The sequence below is a fragment of the Gigantopelta aegis genome, unplaced genomic scaffold (assembly GCF_016097555.1).
Source record: "Gigantopelta aegis isolate Gae_Host unplaced genomic scaffold, Gae_host_genome ctg7642_pilon_pilon, whole genome shotgun sequence".
Taxonomy (NCBI): Eukaryota; Metazoa; Mollusca; class Gastropoda; order Neomphalida; family Peltospiridae; genus Gigantopelta; species Gigantopelta aegis.
This window is the reverse complement of record NW_024535976.1, coordinates 1-16,785: the sequence shown is the minus strand read 5'-3', so window position 1 is coordinate 16,785 and position 16,785 is coordinate 1. Positions and strand designations below refer to the sequence as shown.

Here is a 16,785-nt window from a genome sequence, read left to right as displayed (position 1 = left end):
AATTGACAAATAACACATTCTGAATATTTAAAATATTTACGAAATTCAAACTTATCTTATGAGATAAAAAACAACAACAAAAAAAATTTAAAAAGAAATTAGTGGGGTTGTTTTTTTAGCAGGAAAATAAAACGTCTCCAGCACCCAGTGTTCCCAGGCGGTCACCCATTCAAGTACTAACCTGGCCCTATGTTGTTTAACTCCGGTGATTGAACACCAACTGGATTAACCTGATTAATAGCATCAGTTGGACCATTTCAAAATAAATAAACTACTTAATTGGATCAAACGTAACTGACAAATAATAAATTATTGATATTTAAAAACAAAAACAACAACAAAATATAAGATGTTTTACAAAATGCCAACTGATTATGCCACACACTCTCACCCCACCCCCACCCCCCCCCCCATCCCCCCCCCCCCCCCCCGTCCACCAAAACCAAAACTCAACACCAAACAATAACGCATAATTTAATTATTTCTAGCCACAAAATAAAACATGTATTGCTTTCATTTATTCATTTCATTTGTACCTAGATTTGTTCTTATATCCAACTGAGGTTCAAGCACACTGTCCAGGACACACACCTCAGCTATCTGGGCTGTCCAGAACAGTAGTTTACTGGTTGGTGAGAGATAAGACAGTATTGTGGCCTTGCTCGGTCTGGGTGGGGGCCGTTGTTGTTATAACAAACGTGAGTGGATGTGTGAGCATGTGTTCGTGTACCTCTCTCTCTCTCTCTCTCTCTCTCTCTCTCTCTCTCTCTCTCTCTCTCTCTCTCTCTCTCTCTTCTCTCTGTATGTGTATTTTTGTGTGCGTGTGTGTGTGTGTGTGTGTGTGTGTGGGGGGGGTGGGGTGGGGGGGGGGGGGGGGGGGGGGGGGGGGGGGTGTATGTGTGTGTACACCCGTACCGGTGGACATCACTCCGACATAAATGGTTGATTAATAATGACAAGTTCCGCTAATTTATCTAATGTTAAATGCTAATATAGTACGTTTTAAGAAATATAACAGAAGAATAAAATGCAATTAGTTTATAGTTTTGAATAGCTTAATCGTTAGTATTGCATTATATTAATCAGTATACAACAACAAATACTCAACTGACGACCGGCATCTTTGTTTTTACAAGCCTATGTTTTTGTGTTTGATACATGATTTGTTTCCAGACCTCACTGCATTAAACTTTACCTTTTTCCTTCAAATAGTTATATCTGGACACCTACAATGGATGTACTTCGAAAGTGTAATGTGATTTTTGGTATACACTTTTTCGAAATGTGTATTTTGTAACAAAAATGACAAAAGTTTTAACTTGTTTGGCCATTTTATTGCGCTTTATCACTAGATTTTCAGTCTTTAAAGACCGCACACGATTTCTGTTTTCGAAAGTTAGATAGTACATTATGTCTCCTAAAAGGTGGTAGCAAAATTAAGTTTCTAATTAATCAATTTTATTGAAATAAATATGGTTTACAATATTCAATGCACACTAGCAAACGGTTGTTTTCCAGCCATGGCGGCTGATCAGCTGAGCCGAAAACGACGAGTTCGACGACGTCCGCGCGATTTTGAGAGCGTGGCGGGATCTGAGGCTGGGGACACAATCGGATTGATACTGTTAGGAGTAAGTCGTTGATCGAATTAGGAGAAATATAGCATCACTGAAGGTAAAAATGACGGAGTCTACTCAAGTTAAAACACCAAAAAAGAAAGTATCCAAGCCTAAGAAGCCAGCGGATCACCCATCGTATTCTAGTATATGGTGAAAGATGCAGTCACCGCACTGAAGGAGAGGGGTGGCTCGTCCAGACAGGCACTTCTCAAGTACGTCATGGCCAACTACAAAGTTGGAGACAACCCGAAGGCAATCAATGCCCGTCTCAAGACTGCTTTGAAGAATGGTGTTCAGAGTGGAATACTGAAACAGGCTAAAGGCACAGGTGCTGCAGGTTCATTTCGTCTCGGCGAGAAGAAAGCAGAAAAGAAACCTGCTGCCAAGAAGACTGCTGTTGAGAAGCCAAAGAAGGTTAAAACTCCCATCAAGAAGGCAACCAAGAAGTCGGCAGGAGACAAGAAAGCTAAGCCTGCAGCTAAGAAAACCAAGTCCCCTAAGAAGACCGCAAAACCAAAGAAAGCAAAGACGCCCAAGAAAGCAAAGGTGGCAGCAAAGCCAAAAAAGGTCAAAACGCCCAAAAAGAAAGTCGTCAAGGCAAAGAAAGCCTAAACTGCAGTCACGAGAGGACCCCACTCCTTAAAGGCCCTTATCAGGGCCACCCACATCACACGAAAGTGTTATGTACTCAATTGCTGTAGTTATAATTGGCCCATTGTCTCGTGTATAGCACTTAGATGGGGCAGACGTAGCCCAGTGGTAAAACGCTAGCTTGATGCGCGGTCGGTCTAGGATCGATCCTCATCTGTGGACCCATTGGGCTATTTCTCGTTCTAGCCAGTGCACCATGACGTGTATCAAAGGCCTCTAGGATGGTTAATGTAAGTGATCCCTTGCTGCTAATGAAAAGATGTAGCGGGTTTCCTCTCTTAAGACTATATGTCAGAATTACCAAAACGTTTCACATCCAATAGCCGATGATTAATAAATCAATGTGCTCTAGTGGTGTCGTTAAACAAAAAAAGTTTAACTTTTGCACTTGGATGATAATAATATGCTTTTTATGATTACGTCATCTTCATAAATATATAATAATTTTGTAATGACGCATTGTCATAAAATAAATATAATTAACAAAAGACCAACGCTAAACAGTTCAACATTTTAATGTCGTACAGAAAACTTACAAAATTGATAAATAGACATTAATATGCTAAAGAACTGTTTTTGTATGTCTACGGTACCCGGTTTGGCCAGGCCGTCACCCATCGGAGTAATAAGCGGACCATACGTTGCTAAAATGCGCTGATGGGTGTATATTGCCAAATAAAATTCCATAGACGACAATAGTAACATGTGGCTACCACCCCTCACCCTTAAAGTAAATCAGAAAAGATTACGAGTGAAGCTGCTCATTTTAGAGATAACGGGTAGCGTCTGTGACTACCCTAGTTCCGCACAAAATGTTACTTCTTTTTCTTTTTAACAGGTACCCCATACATGTTTCCAGCACAAGGCTTTGCACCTGATAGTGCAGGCGCCTCCCCCACCCTCCCCACCCCATTCCTGTCCTGGACGGAGGAACCGACTGAGGCCGACACCTGCGCCCAGGACAGGCGTGCGCTACAACAGCTTGCTCTGAATAGGCAGGTTAAACTCTCTGACCTGACCTGACCTGAGCACAAGGCTACTTGACACAGTGGTACTAGATGAAATAAAATTGCAGACATATTTTGCCCAGATAAAACTAATGATTTTTACAACCAACACACTCACATTTATATAACCAATCACGGGACTTGTGGTGTTAGCTTCTCTATCAAAAGTTCGGTGCACCTCCAACTTTGACCCAGCCAAAAGTTATTTGGTTTAGTACTACCTATAGGGAGGAGATCCGGTGTAGGGTGGGTGGACTGTATTAACGTACCTATATTCCATCAGATTCAGGCACGTCCATTCTGGGCACAACCTCTGACTTCACCAGTAACCGAGTCGGACCGGTGTTTTCTAGTTGGTATAGCCATAGACAACAATGACAGAACAAATATGACATTACAAATGTACATGTATACGAATGCTATTTTGAAACATGGTTAACTGTATTAGTTCACTGATAAATGAATTACTTAATTGGAACGTAACAAAATTGACAAATAACACATTCTGAATATTTAAAATATTTACGAAATTCAAACTTATCTTATGAGATAAAAAACAACAACAAAAAAAATTTAAAAAGAAATTAGTGGGGTTGTTTTTTTAGCAGGAAAATAAAACGTCTCCAGCACCCAGTGTTCCCAGGCGGTCACCCATTCAAGTACTAACCTGGCCCTATGTTGTTTAACTCCGGTGATTGAACACCAACTGGATTAACCTGATTAATAGCATCAGTTGGACCATTTCAAAATAAATAAACTACTTAATTGGATCAAACGTAACTGACAAATAATAAATTATTGATATTTAAAAACAAAAACAACAACAAAATATAAGATGTTTTACAAAATGCCAACTGATTATGCCACACACTCTCACCCCACCCCCCCCCCCCCCCCATCCCCCCCCCCCCCCCCGTCCACCAAAACCAAAACTCAACACACAAACAATAACGCATAATTTAATTATTTCTAGCCACAAAATAAAACATGTATTGCTTTCATTTATTCATTTCATTTGTACCTAGATTTGTTCTTATATCCAACTGAGGTTCAAGCACACTGTCCAGGACACACACCTCAGCTATCTGGGCTGTCCAGAACAGTAGTTTACTGGTTGGTGAGAGATAAGACAGTATTGTGGCCTTGCTCGGTCTGGGTGGGGGCCGTTGTTGTTATAACAAACGTGAGTGGATGTGTGAGCATGTGTTCGTGTACCTCTCTCTCTCTCTCTCTCTCTCTCTCTCTCTCTCTCTCTCTCTCTCTCTCTCTCTCTCTCTCTCTCTCTCTCTCTCTCTCTCTCTCTCTCTCTGTGTATGTGTGTGTGTGTGTGTGTGTGTGTGTGTGTGTGTGTGTGTGGGGGGGGGGGGGGGGGGGGGGGGGGGGGGGGGGGGGGGGGGTGTGTGTGTGTACACCCGTACCGGTGGACATCACTCCGACATAAATGGTTGATTAATAATGACAAGTTCCGCTAATTTATCTAATGTTAAATGCTAATATAGTACGTTTTAAGAAATATAACAGAAGAATAAAATGCAATTAGTTTATAGTTTTGAATAGCTTAATCGTTAGTATTGCATTATATTAATCAGTATACAACAACAAATACTCAACTGACGACCGGCATCTTTGTTTTTACAAGCCTATGTTTTTGTGTTTGATACATGATTTGTTTCCAGACCTCACTGCATTAAACTTTACCTTTTTCCTTCAAATAGTTATATCTGGACACCTACAATGGATGTACTTCGAAAGTGTAATGTGATTTTTGGTATACACTTTTTCGAAATGTGTATTTTGTAACAAAAATGACAAAAGTTTTAACTTGTTTGGCCATTTTATTGCGCTTTATCACTAGATTTTCAGTCTTTAAAGACCGCACACGATTTCTGTTTTCGAAAGTTAGATAGTACATTATGTCTCCTAAAAGGTGGTAGCAAAATTAAGTTTCTAATTAATCAATTTTATTGAAATAAATATGGTTTACAATATTCAATGCACACTAGCAAACGGTTGTTTTCCAGCCATGGCGGCTGATCAGCTGAGCCGAAAACGACGAGTTCGACGACGTCCGCGCGATTTTGAGAGCGTGGCGGGATCTGAGGCTGGGGACACAATCGGATTGATACTGTTAGGAGTAAGTCGTTGATCGAATTAGGAGAAATATAGCATCACTGAAGGTAAAAATGACGGAGTCTACTCAAGTTAAAACACCAAAAAAGAAAGTATCCAAGCCTAAGAAGCCAGCGGATCACCCATCGTATTCTAGTATGGTGAAAGATGCAGTCACCGCACTGAAGGAGAGGGGTGGCTCGTCCAGACAGGCACTTCTCAAGTACGTCATGGCCAACTACAAAGTTGGAGACAACCCGAAGGCAATCAATGCCCGTCTCAAGACTGCTTTGAAGAATGGTGTTCAGAGTGGAATACTGAAACAGGCTAAAGGCACAGGTGCTGCAGGTTCATTTCGTCTCGGCGAGAAGAAAGCAGAAAAGAAACCTGCTGCCAAGAAGACTGCTGTTGAGAAGCCAAAGAAGGTTAAAACTCCCATCAAGAAGGCAACCAAGAAGTCGGCAGGAGACAAGAAAGCTAAGCCTGCAGCTAAGAAAACCAAGTCCCCTAAGAAGACCGCAAAACCAAAGAAAGCAAAGACGCCCAAGAAAGCAAAGGTGGCAGCAAAGCCAAAAAAGGTCAAAACGCCCAAAAAGAAAGTCGTCAAGGCAAAGAAAGCCTAAACTGCAGTCACGAGAGGACCCCACTCCTTAAAGGCCCTTATCAGGGCCACCCACATCACACGAAAGTGTTATGTACTCAATTGCTGTAGTTATAATTGGCCCATTGTCTCGTGTATAGCACTTAGATGGGGCAGACGTAGCCCAGTGGTAAAACGCTAGCTTGATGCGCGGTCGGTCTAGGATCGATCCTCATCTGTGGACCCATTGGGCTATTTCTCGTTCTAGCCAGTGCACCATGACGTGTATCAAAGGCCTCTAGGATGGTTAATGTAAGTGATCCCTTGCTGCTAATGAAAAGATGTAGCGGGTTTCCTCTCTTAAGACTATATGTCAGAATTACCAAAACGTTTCACATCCAATAGCCGATGATTAATAAATCAATGTGCTCTAGTGGTGTCGTTAAACAAAAAAAGTTTAACTTTTGCACTTGGATGATAATAATATGCTTTTTATGATTACGTCATCTTCATAAATATATAATAATTTTGTAATGACGCATTGTCATAAAATAAATATAATTAACAAAAGACCAACGCTAAACAGTTCAACATTTTAATGTCGTACAGAAAACTTACAAAATTGATAAATAGACATTAATATGCTAAAGAACTGTTTTTGTATGTCTACGGTACCCGGTTTGGCCAGGCCGTCACCCATCGGAGTAATAAGCGGACCATACGTTGCTAAAATGCGCTGATGGGTGTATATTGCCAAATAAAATTCCATAGACGACAATAGTAACATGTGGCTACCACCCCTCACCCTTAAAGTAAATCAGAAAAGATTACGAGTGAAGCTGCTCATTTTAGAGATAACGGGTAGCGTCTGTGACTACCCTAGTTCCGCACAAAATGTTACTTCTTTTTCTTTTTAACAGGTACCCCATACATGTTTCCAGCACAAGGCTTTGCACCTGATAGTGCAGGCGCCTCCCCCACCCTCCCCACCCCATTCCTGTCCTGGACGGAGGAACCGACTGAGGCCGACACCTGCGCCCAGGACAGGCGTGCGCTACAACAGCTTGCTCTGAATAGGCAGGTTAAACTCTCTGACCTGACCTGACCTGAGCACAAGGCTACTTGACACAGTGGTACTAGATGAAATAAAATTGCAGACATATTTTGCCCAGATAAAACTAATGATTTTTACAACCAACACACTCACATTTATATAACCAATCACGGGACTTGTGGTGTTAGCTTCTCTATCAAAAGTTCGGTGCACCTCCAACTTTGACCCAGCCAAAAGTTATTTGGTTTAGTACTACCTATAGGGAGGAGATCCGGTGTAGGGTGGGTGGACTGTATTAACGTACCTATATTCCATCAGATTCAGGCACGTCCATTCTGGGCACAACCTCTGACTTCACCAGTAACCGAGTCGGACCGGTGTTTTCTAGTTGGTATAGCCATAGACAACAATGACAGAACAAATATGACATTACAAATGTACATGTATACGAATGCTATTTTGAAACATGGTTAACTGTATTAGTTCACTGATAAATGAATTACTTAATTGGAACGTAATTGACAAATAACACATTCTGAATATTTAAAATATTTACGAAATTCAAACTTATCTTATGAGATAAAAAACAACAACAAAAAAAATTTAAAAAGAAATTAGTGGGGTTGTTTTTTTAGCAGGAAAATAAAACGTCTCCAGCACCCAGTGTTCCCAGGCGGTCACCCATTCAAGTACTAACCTGGCCCTATGTTGTTTAACTCCGGTGATTGAACACCAACTGGATTAACCTGATTAATAGCATCAGTTGGACCATTTCAAAATAAATAAACTACTTAATTGGATCAAACGTAACTGACAAATAATAAATTATTGATATTTAAAAACAAAAACAACAACAAAATATAAGATGTTTTACAAAATGCCAACTGATTATGCCACACACTCTCACCCCACCCCCCCCCCCCCCCCCCCCCCCCCCCCCCCCCCCCGTCCACCAAAACCAAAACTCAACACCAAACAATAACGCATAATTTAATTATTTCTAGCCACAAAATAAAACATGTATTGCTTTCATTTATTCATTTCATTTGTACCTAGATTTGTTCTTATATCCAACTGAGGTTCAAGCACACTGTCCAGGACACACACCTCAGCTATCTGGGCTGTCCAGAACAGTAGTTTACTGGTTGGTGAGAGATAAGACAGTATTGTGGCCTTGCTCGGTCTGGGTGGGGGCCGTTGTTGTTATAACAAACGTGAGTGGATGTGTGAGCATGTGTTCGTGTACCTCTCTCTCTCTCTCTCTCTCTCTCTCTCTCTCTCTCTCTCTCTCTCTCTCTCTCTCTCTCTCTCTCTCTTTATCTCTCTCTGTCTCTCTCTGTATGTGTATTTTTGTGTGTGTGTGTGTGTGTGTGTGTGTGTGTGTGGGGGGGGGGGGGGGGGGGGGGGGGGGGGGGGGGGGGGGGGGGTGGGGGTGTGTGTACACCCGTACCGGTGGACATCACTCCGACATAAATGGTTGATTAATAATGACAAGTTCCGCTAATTTATCTAATGTTAAATGCTAATATAGTACGTTTTAAGAAATATAACAGAAGAATAAAATGCAATTAGTTTATAGTTTTGAATAGCTTAATCGTTAGTATTGCATTATATTAATCAGTATACAACAACAAATACTCAACTGACGACCGGCATCTTTGTTTTTACAAGCCTATGTTTTTGTGTTTGATACATGATTTGTTTCCAGACCTCACTGCATTAAACTTTACCTTTTTCCTTCAAATAGTTATATCTGGACACCTACAATGGATGTACTTCGAAAGTGTAATGTGATTTTTGGTATACACTTTTTCGAAATGTGTATTTTGTAACAAAAATGACAAAAGTTTTAACTTGTTTGGCCATTTTATTGCGCTTTATCACTAGATTTTCAGTCTTTAAAGACCGCACACGATTTCTGTTTTCGAAAGTTAGATAGTACATTATGTCTCCTAAAAGGTGGTAGCAAAATTAAGTTTCTAATTAATCAATTTTATTGAAATAAATATGGTTTACAATATTCAATGCACACTAGCAAACGGTTGTTTTCCAGCCATGGCGGCTGATCAGCTGAGCCGAAAACGACGAGTTCGACGACGTCCGCGCGATTTTGAGAGCGTGGCGGGATCTGAGGCTGGGGACACAATCGGATTGATACTGTTAGGAGTAAGTCGTTGATCGAATTAGGAGAAATATAGCATCACTGAAGGTAAAAATGACGGAGTCTACTCAAGTTAAAACACCAAAAAAGAAAGTATCCAAGCCTAAGAAGCCAGCGGATCACCCATCGTATTCTAGTATGGTGAAAGATGCAGTCACCGCACTGAAGGAGAGGGGTGGCTCGTCCAGACAGGCACTTCTCAAGTACGTCATGGCCAACTACAAAGTTGGAGACAACCCGAAGGCAATCAATGCCCGTCTCAAGACTGCTTTGAAGAATGGTGTTCAGAGTGGAATACTGAAACAGGCTAAAGGCACAGGTGCTGCAGGTTCATTTCGTCTCGGCGAGAAGAAAGCAGAAAAGAAACCTGCTGCCAAGAAGACTGCTGTTGAGAAGCCAAAGAAGGTTAAAACTCCCATCAAGAAGGCAACCAAGAAGTCGGCAGGAGACAAGAAAGCTAAGCCTGCAGCTAAGAAAACCAAGTCCCCTAAGAAGACCGCAAAACCAAAGAAAGCAAAGACGCCCAAGAAAGCAAAGGTGGCAGCAAAGCCAAAAAAGGTCAAAACGCCCAAAAAGAAAGTCGTCAAGGCAAAAAAAGAAAGCCTAAACTGCAGTCACGAGAGGACCCCACTCCTTAAAGGCCCTTATCAGGGCCACCCACATCACACGAAAGTGTTATGTACTCAATTGCTGTAGTTATAATTGGCCCATTGTCTCGTGTATAGCACTTAGATGGGGCAGACGTAGCCCAGTGGTAAAACGCTAGCTTGATGCGCGGTCGGTCTAGGATCGATCCTCATCTGTGGACCCATTGGGCTATTTCTCGTTCTAGCCAGTGCACCATGACGTGTATCAAAGGCCTCTAGGATGGTTAATGTAAGTGATCCCTTGCTGCTAATGAAAAGATGTAGCGGGTTTCCTCTCTTAAGACTATATGTCAGAATTACCAAAACGTTTCACATCCAATAGCCGATGATTAATAAATCAATGTGCTCTAGTGGTGTCGTTAAACAAAAAAAGTTTAACTTTTGCACTTGGATGATAATAATATGCTTTTTATGATTACGTCATCTTCATAAATATATAATAATTTTGTAATGACGCATTGTCATAAAATAAATATAATTAACAAAAGACCAACGCTAAACAGTTCAACATTTTAATGTCGTACAGAAAACTTACAAAATTGATAAATAGACATTAATATGCTAAAGAACTGTTTTTGTATGTCTACGGTACCCGGTTTGGCCAGGCCGTCACCCATCGGAGTAATAAGCGGACCATACGTTGCTAAAATGCGCTGATGGGTGTATATTGCCAAATAAAATTCCATAGACGACAATAGTAACATGTGGCTACCACCCCTCACCCTTAAAGTAAATCAGAAAAGATTACGAGTGAAGCTGCTCATTTTAGAGATAACGGGTAGCGTCTGTGACTACCCTAGTTCCGCACAAAATGTTACTTCTTTTTCTTTTTAACAGGTACCCCATACATGTTTCCAGCACAAGGCTTTGCACCTGATAGTGCAGGCGCCTCCCCCACCCTCCCCACCCCATTCCTGTCCTGGACGGAGGAACCGACTGAGGCCGACACCTGCGCCCAGGACAGGCGTGCGCTACAACAGCTTGCTCTGAATAGGCAGGTTAAACTCTCTGACCTGACCTGACCTGAGCACAAGGCTACTTGACACAGTGGTACTAGATGAAATAAAATTGCAGACATATTTTGCCCAGATAAAACTAATGATTTTTACAACCAACACACTCACATTTATATAACCAATCACGGGACTTGTGGTGTTAGCTTCTCTATCAAAAGTTCGGTGCACCTCCAACTTTGACCCAGCCAAAAGTTATTTGGTTTAGTACTACCTATAGGGAGGAGATCCGGTGTAGGGTGGGTGGACTGTATTAACGTACCTATATTCCATCAGATTCAGGCACGTCCATTCTGGGCACAACCTCTGACTTCACCAGTAACCGAGTCGGACCGGTGTTTTCTAGTTGGTATAGCCATAGACAACAATGACAGAACAAATATGACATTACAAATGTACATGTATACGAATGCTATTTTGAAACATGGTTAACTGTATTAGTTCACTGATAAATGAATTACTTAATTGGAACGTAATTGACAAATAACACATTCTGAATATTTAAAATATTTACGAAATTCAAACTTATCTTATGAGATAAAAAACAACAACAAAAAAAATTTAAAAAGAAATTAGTGGGGTTGTTTTTTTAGCAGGAAAATAAAACGTCTCCAGCACCCAGTGTTCCCAGGCGGTCACCCATTCAAGTACTAACCTGGCCCTATGTTGTTTAACTCCGGTGATTGAACACCAACTGGATTAACCTGATTAATAGCATCAGTTGGACCATTTCAAAATAAATAAACTACTTAATTGGATCAAACGTAACTGACAAATAATAAATTATTGATATTTAAAAACAAAAACAACAACAAAATATAAGATGTTTTACAAAATGCCAACTGATTATGCCACACACTCTCACCCCACCCCCACCCCCCCCCCCCCCCCCCCCCCCCACCCCGTCCACCAAAACCAAAACTCAACACCAAACAATAACGCATAATTTAATTATTTCTAGCCACAAAATAAAACATGTATTGCTTTCATTTATTCATTTCATTTGTACCTAGATTTGTTCTTATATCCAACTGAGGTTCAAGCACACTGTCCAGGACACACACCTCAGCTATCTGGGCTGTCCAGAACAGTAGTTTACTGGTTGGTGAGAGATAAGACAGTATTGTGGCCTTGCTCGGTCTGGGTGGGGGCCGTTGTTGTTATAACAAACGTGAGTGGATGTGTGAGCATGTGTTCGTGTACCTCTCTCTCTCTCTCTCTCTCTCTCTCTCTCTCTCTCTCTCTCTCTCTCTCTCTCTCTCTCTCTCTCTCTCTCTCTCTCTCTCTCTGTCTCTCTCTCTGTGTATTTTTGTGTGTGTGTGTGTGTGTGTGTGTGGGGGGGGGGGGGGGGGGGGGGGGGGGGGGGGGGGGGGGGGGGGGGGGGGTGTATGTGTGTGTACACCCGTACCGGTGGACATCACTCCGACATAAATGGTTGTAATAATGACAAGTTCCGCTAATTTATCTAATGTTAAATGCTAATATAGTACGTTTTAAGAAATATAACAGAAGAATAAAATGCAATTAGTTTATAGTTTTGAATAGCTTAATCGTTAGTATTGCATTATATTAATCAGTATACAACAACAAATACTCAACTGACGACCGGCATCTTTGTTTTTACAAGCCTATGTTTTTGTGTTTGATACATGATTTGTTTCCAGACCTCACTGCATTAAACTTTACCTTTTTCCTTCAAATAGTTATATCTGGACACCTACAATGGATGTACTTCGAAAGTGTAATGTGATTTTTGGTATACACTTTTTCGAAATGTGTATTTTGTAACAAAAATGACAAAAGTTTTAACTTGTTTGGCCATTTTATTGCGCTTTATCACTAGATTTTCAGTCTTTAAAGACCGCACACGATTTCTGTTTTCGAAAGTTAGATAGTACATTATGTCTCCTAAAAGGTGGTAGCAAAATTAAGTTTCTAATTAATCAATTTTATTGAAATAAATATGGTTTACAATATTCAATGCACACTAGCAAACGGTTGTTTTCCAGCCATGGCGGCTGATCAGCTGAGCCGAAAACGACGAGTTCGACGACGTCCGCGCGATTTTGAGAGCGTGGCGGGATCTGAGGCTGGGGACACAATCGGATTGATACTGTTAGGAGTAAGTCGTTGATCGAATTAGGAGAAATATAGCATCACTGAAGGTAAAAATGACGGAGTCTACTCAAGTTAAAACACCAAAAAAGAAAGTATCCAAGCCTAAGAAGCCAGCGGATCACCCATCGTATTCTAGTATGGTGAAAGATGCAGTCACCGCACTGAAGGAGAGGGGTGGCTCGTCCAGACAGGCACTTCTCAAGTACGTCATGGCCAACTACAAAGTTGGAGACAACCCGAAGGCAATCAATGCCCGTCTCAAGACTGCTTTGAAGAATGGTGTTCAGAGTGGAATACTGAAACAGGCTAAAGGCACAGGTGCTGCAGGTTCATTTCGTCTCGGCGAGAAGAAAGCAGAAAAGAAACCTGCTGCCAAGAAGACTGCTGTTGAGAAGCCAAAGAAGGTTAAAACTCCCATCAAGAAGGCAACCAAGAAGTCGGCAGGAGACAAGAAAGCTAAGCCTGCAGCTAAGAAAACCAAGTCCCCTAAGAAGACCGCAAAACCAAAGAAAGCAAAGACGCCCAAGAAAGCAAAGGTGGCAGCAAAGCCAAAAAAGGTCAAAACGCCCAAAAAGAAAGTCGTCAAGGCAAAGAAAGCCTAAACTGCAGTCACGAGAGGACCCCACTCCTTAAAGGCCCTTATCAGGGCCACCCACATCACACGAAAGTGTTATGTACTCAATTGCTGTAGTTATAATTGGCCCATTGTCTCGTGTATAGCACTTAGATGGGGCAGACGTAGCCCAGTGGTAAAACGCTAGCTTGATGCGCGGTCGGTCTAGGATCGATCCTCATCTGTGGACCCATTGGGCTATTTCTCGTTCTAGCCAGTGCACCATGACGTGTATCAAAGGCCTCTAGGATGGTTAATGTAAGTGATCCCTTGCTGCTAATGAAAAGATGTAGCGGGTTTCCTCTCTTAAGACTATATGTCAGAATTACCAAAACGTTTCACATCCAATAGCCGATGATTAATAAATCAATGTGCTCTAGTGGTGTCGTTAAACAAAAAAAGTTTAACTTTTGCACTTGGATGATAATAATATGCTTTTTATGATTACGTCATCTTCATAAATATATAATAATTTTGTAATGACGCATTGTCATAAAATAAATATAATTAACAAAAGACCAACGCTAAACAGTTCAACATTTTAATGTCGTACAGAAAACTTACAAAATTGATAAATAGACATTAATATGCTAAAGAACTGTTTTTGTATGTCTACGGTACCCGGTTTGGCCAGGCCGTCACCCATCGGAGTAATAAGCGGACCATACGTTGCTAAAATGCGCTGATGGGTGTATATTGCCAAATAATTCCATAGACGACAATAGTAACATGTGGCTACCACCCCTCACCCTTAAAGTAAATCAGAAAAGATTACGAGTGAAGCTGCTCATTTTAGAGATAACGGGTAGCGTCTGTGACTACCCTAGTTCCGCACAAAATGTTACTTCTTTTTCTTTTTAACAGGTACCCCATACATGTTTCCAGCACAAGGCTTTGCACCTGATAGTGCAGGCGCCTCCCCCACCCTCCCCACCCCATTCCTGTCCTGGACGGAGGAACCGACTGAGGCCGACACCTGCGCCCAGGACAGGCGTGCGCTACAACAGCTTGCTCTGAATAGGCAGGTTAAACTCTCTGACCTGACCTGACCTGAGCACAAGGCTACTTGACACAGTGGTACTAGATGAAATAAAATTGCAGACATATTTTGCCCAGATAAAACTAATGATTTTTACAACCAACACACTCACATTTATATAACCAATCACGGGACTTGTGGTGTTAGCTTCTCTATCAAAAGTTCGGTGCACCTCCAACTTTGACCCAGCCAAAAGTTATTTGGTTTAGTACTACCTATAGGGAGGAGATCCGGTGTAGGGTGGGTGGACTGTATTAACGTACCTATATTCCATCAGATTCAGGCACGTCCATTCTGGGCACAACCTCTGACTTCACCAGTAACCGAGTCGGACCGGTGTTTTCTAGTTGGTATAGCCATAGACAACAATGACAGAACAAATATGACATTACAAATGTACATGTATACGAATGCTATTTTGAAACATGGTTAACTGTATTAGTTCACTGATAAATGAATTACTTAATTGGAACGTAATTGACAAATAACACATTCTGAATATTTAAAATATTTACGAAATTCAAACTTATCTTATGAGATAAAAAACAACAACAAAAAAAATTTAAAAAGAAATTAGTGGGGTTGTTTTTTTAGCAGGAAAATAAAACGTCTCCAGCACCCAGTGTTCCCAGGCGGTCACCCATTCAAGTACTAACCTGGCCCTATGTTGTTTAACTCCGGTGATTGAACACCAACTGGATTAACCTGATTAATAGCATCAGTTGGACCATTTCAAAATAAATAAACTACTTAATTGGATCAAACGTAACTGACAAATAATAAATTATTGATATTTAAAAACAAAAACAACAACAAAATATAAGATGTTTTACAAAATGCCAACTGATTATGCCACACACTCTCACCCCACCCCCCCCCCCCCCCCCCCCCCCCCCCCCCCCCCACCCCGTCCACCAAAACCAAAACTCAACACCAAACAATAACGCATAATTTAATTATTTCTAGCCACAAAATAAAACATGTATTGCTTTCATTTATTCATTTCATTTGTACCTAGATTTGTTCTTATATCCAACTGAGGTTCAAGCACACTGTCCAGGACACACACCTCAGCTATCTGGGCTGTCCAGAACAGTAGTTTACTGGTTGGTGAGAGATAAGACAGTATTGTGGCCTTGCTCGGTCTGGGTGGGGGCCGTTGTTGTTATAACAAACGTGAGTGGATGTGTGAGCATGTGTTCGTGTACCTCTCTCTCTCTCTCTCTCTCTCTCTCTCTCTCTCTCTCTCTCTCTCTCTCTCTCTCTCTCTCTCTCTCTCGTCCTCTCTTTATCTCTCTCTGTCTCTCTCTGTATGTGTATTTTTGCGTGTGTGTGTGTGTTGGGGTGGGTGGGGTGGGGGTGGGGGTGGGGTGGGGGGGGGGGGGGGGGGGGGGTGTATGTGTGTGTACACCCGTACCGGTGGATATCACTCCGACATAAATGGTTGATTAATAATGACAAGTTCCGCTAATTTATCTAATGTTAAATGCTAATATAGTACGTTTTAAGAAATATAACAGAAGAATAAAATGCAATTAGTTTATAGTTTTGAATAGCTTAATCGTTAGTATTGCATTATATTAATCAGTATACAACAACAAATACTCAACTGACGACCGGCATCTTTGTTTTTACAAGCCTATGTTTTTGTGTTTGATACATGATTTGTTTCCAGACCTCACTGCATTAAACTTTACCTTTTTCCTTCAAATAGTTATATCTGGACACCTACAATGGATGTACTTCGAAAGTGTAATGTGATTTTTGGTATACACTTTTTCGAAATGTGTATTTTGTAACAAAAATGACAAAAGTTTTAACTTGTTTGGCCATTTTATTGCGCTTTATCACTAGATTTTCAGTCTTTAAAGACCGCACACGATTTCTGTTTTCGAAAGTTAGATAGTACATTATGTCTCCTAAAAGGTGGTAGCAAAATTAAGTTTCTAATTAATCAATTTTATTGAAATAAATATGGTTTACAATATTCAATGCACACTAGCAAACGGTTGTTTTCCAGCCATGGCGGCTGATCAGCTGAGCCGAAAACGACGAGTTCGACGACGTCCGCGCGATTTTGAGAGCGTGGCGGGATCTGAGGCTGGGGACACAATCGGATTGATACTGTTAGGAGTAAGTCGTTGATCGAATTAGGAGAAATATAGCATCACTGA

The 16,785-nt window shown here is 41.2% G+C and overlaps 3 protein-coding genes and 1 pseudogene across 3 annotated transcripts; all 4 read left to right on the top strand.

The window, feature by feature from the left end:
• The first annotated feature begins 1,680 nt into the window (after positions 1-1,680).
• LOC121366896 lies at positions 1,681-2,247 on the top strand (annotated as a pseudogene).
• Positions 2,248-5,392: 3,145 nt separating this feature from the next.
• LOC121366892 (histone H1-delta-like) lies at positions 5,393-6,025 on the top strand. The gene has a single exon (XM_041491147.1). The coding sequence runs from the start codon at positions 5,461-5,463 to the stop codon at positions 6,007-6,009; it is 549 nt and encodes a 182-aa protein (XP_041347081.1). The 5' UTR covers positions 5,393-5,460; the 3' UTR covers positions 6,010-6,025.
• A 3,142-nt stretch (positions 6,026-9,167) lies between these two features.
• On the top strand, positions 9,168-9,877 carry LOC121366891 (histone H1-delta-like). Its single transcript, XM_041491146.1, has one exon. It carries the CDS (start codon positions 9,236-9,238, stop codon positions 9,875-9,877), a length of 642 nt encoding a protein of 213 aa, XP_041347080.1. The 5' UTR covers positions 9,168-9,235.
• Positions 9,878-12,944: 3,067 nt separating this feature from the next.
• LOC121366895 (histone H1-delta-like) lies at positions 12,945-13,577 on the top strand. Its single transcript, XM_041491148.1, has one exon. It carries the CDS (start codon positions 13,013-13,015, stop codon positions 13,559-13,561), a length of 549 nt encoding a protein of 182 aa, XP_041347082.1. The 5' UTR covers positions 12,945-13,012; the 3' UTR covers positions 13,562-13,577.
• Positions 13,578-16,785: the final 3,208 nt, after the last annotated feature.

What these genes read in the sequence shown, in the direction of transcription:
- LOC121366892 (XM_041491147.1), top strand. Translation starts at nt 5,461, where the DNA reads ATGACGGAGTCTACTCAAGTTAAAACACCAAAAAAGAAAGTATCCAAG.
- LOC121366891 (XM_041491146.1), top strand. Translation starts at nt 9,236, where the DNA reads ATGACGGAGTCTACTCAAGTTAAAACACCAAAAAAGAAAGTATCCAAG.
- LOC121366895 (XM_041491148.1), top strand. Translation starts at nt 13,013, where the DNA reads ATGACGGAGTCTACTCAAGTTAAAACACCAAAAAAGAAAGTATCCAAG.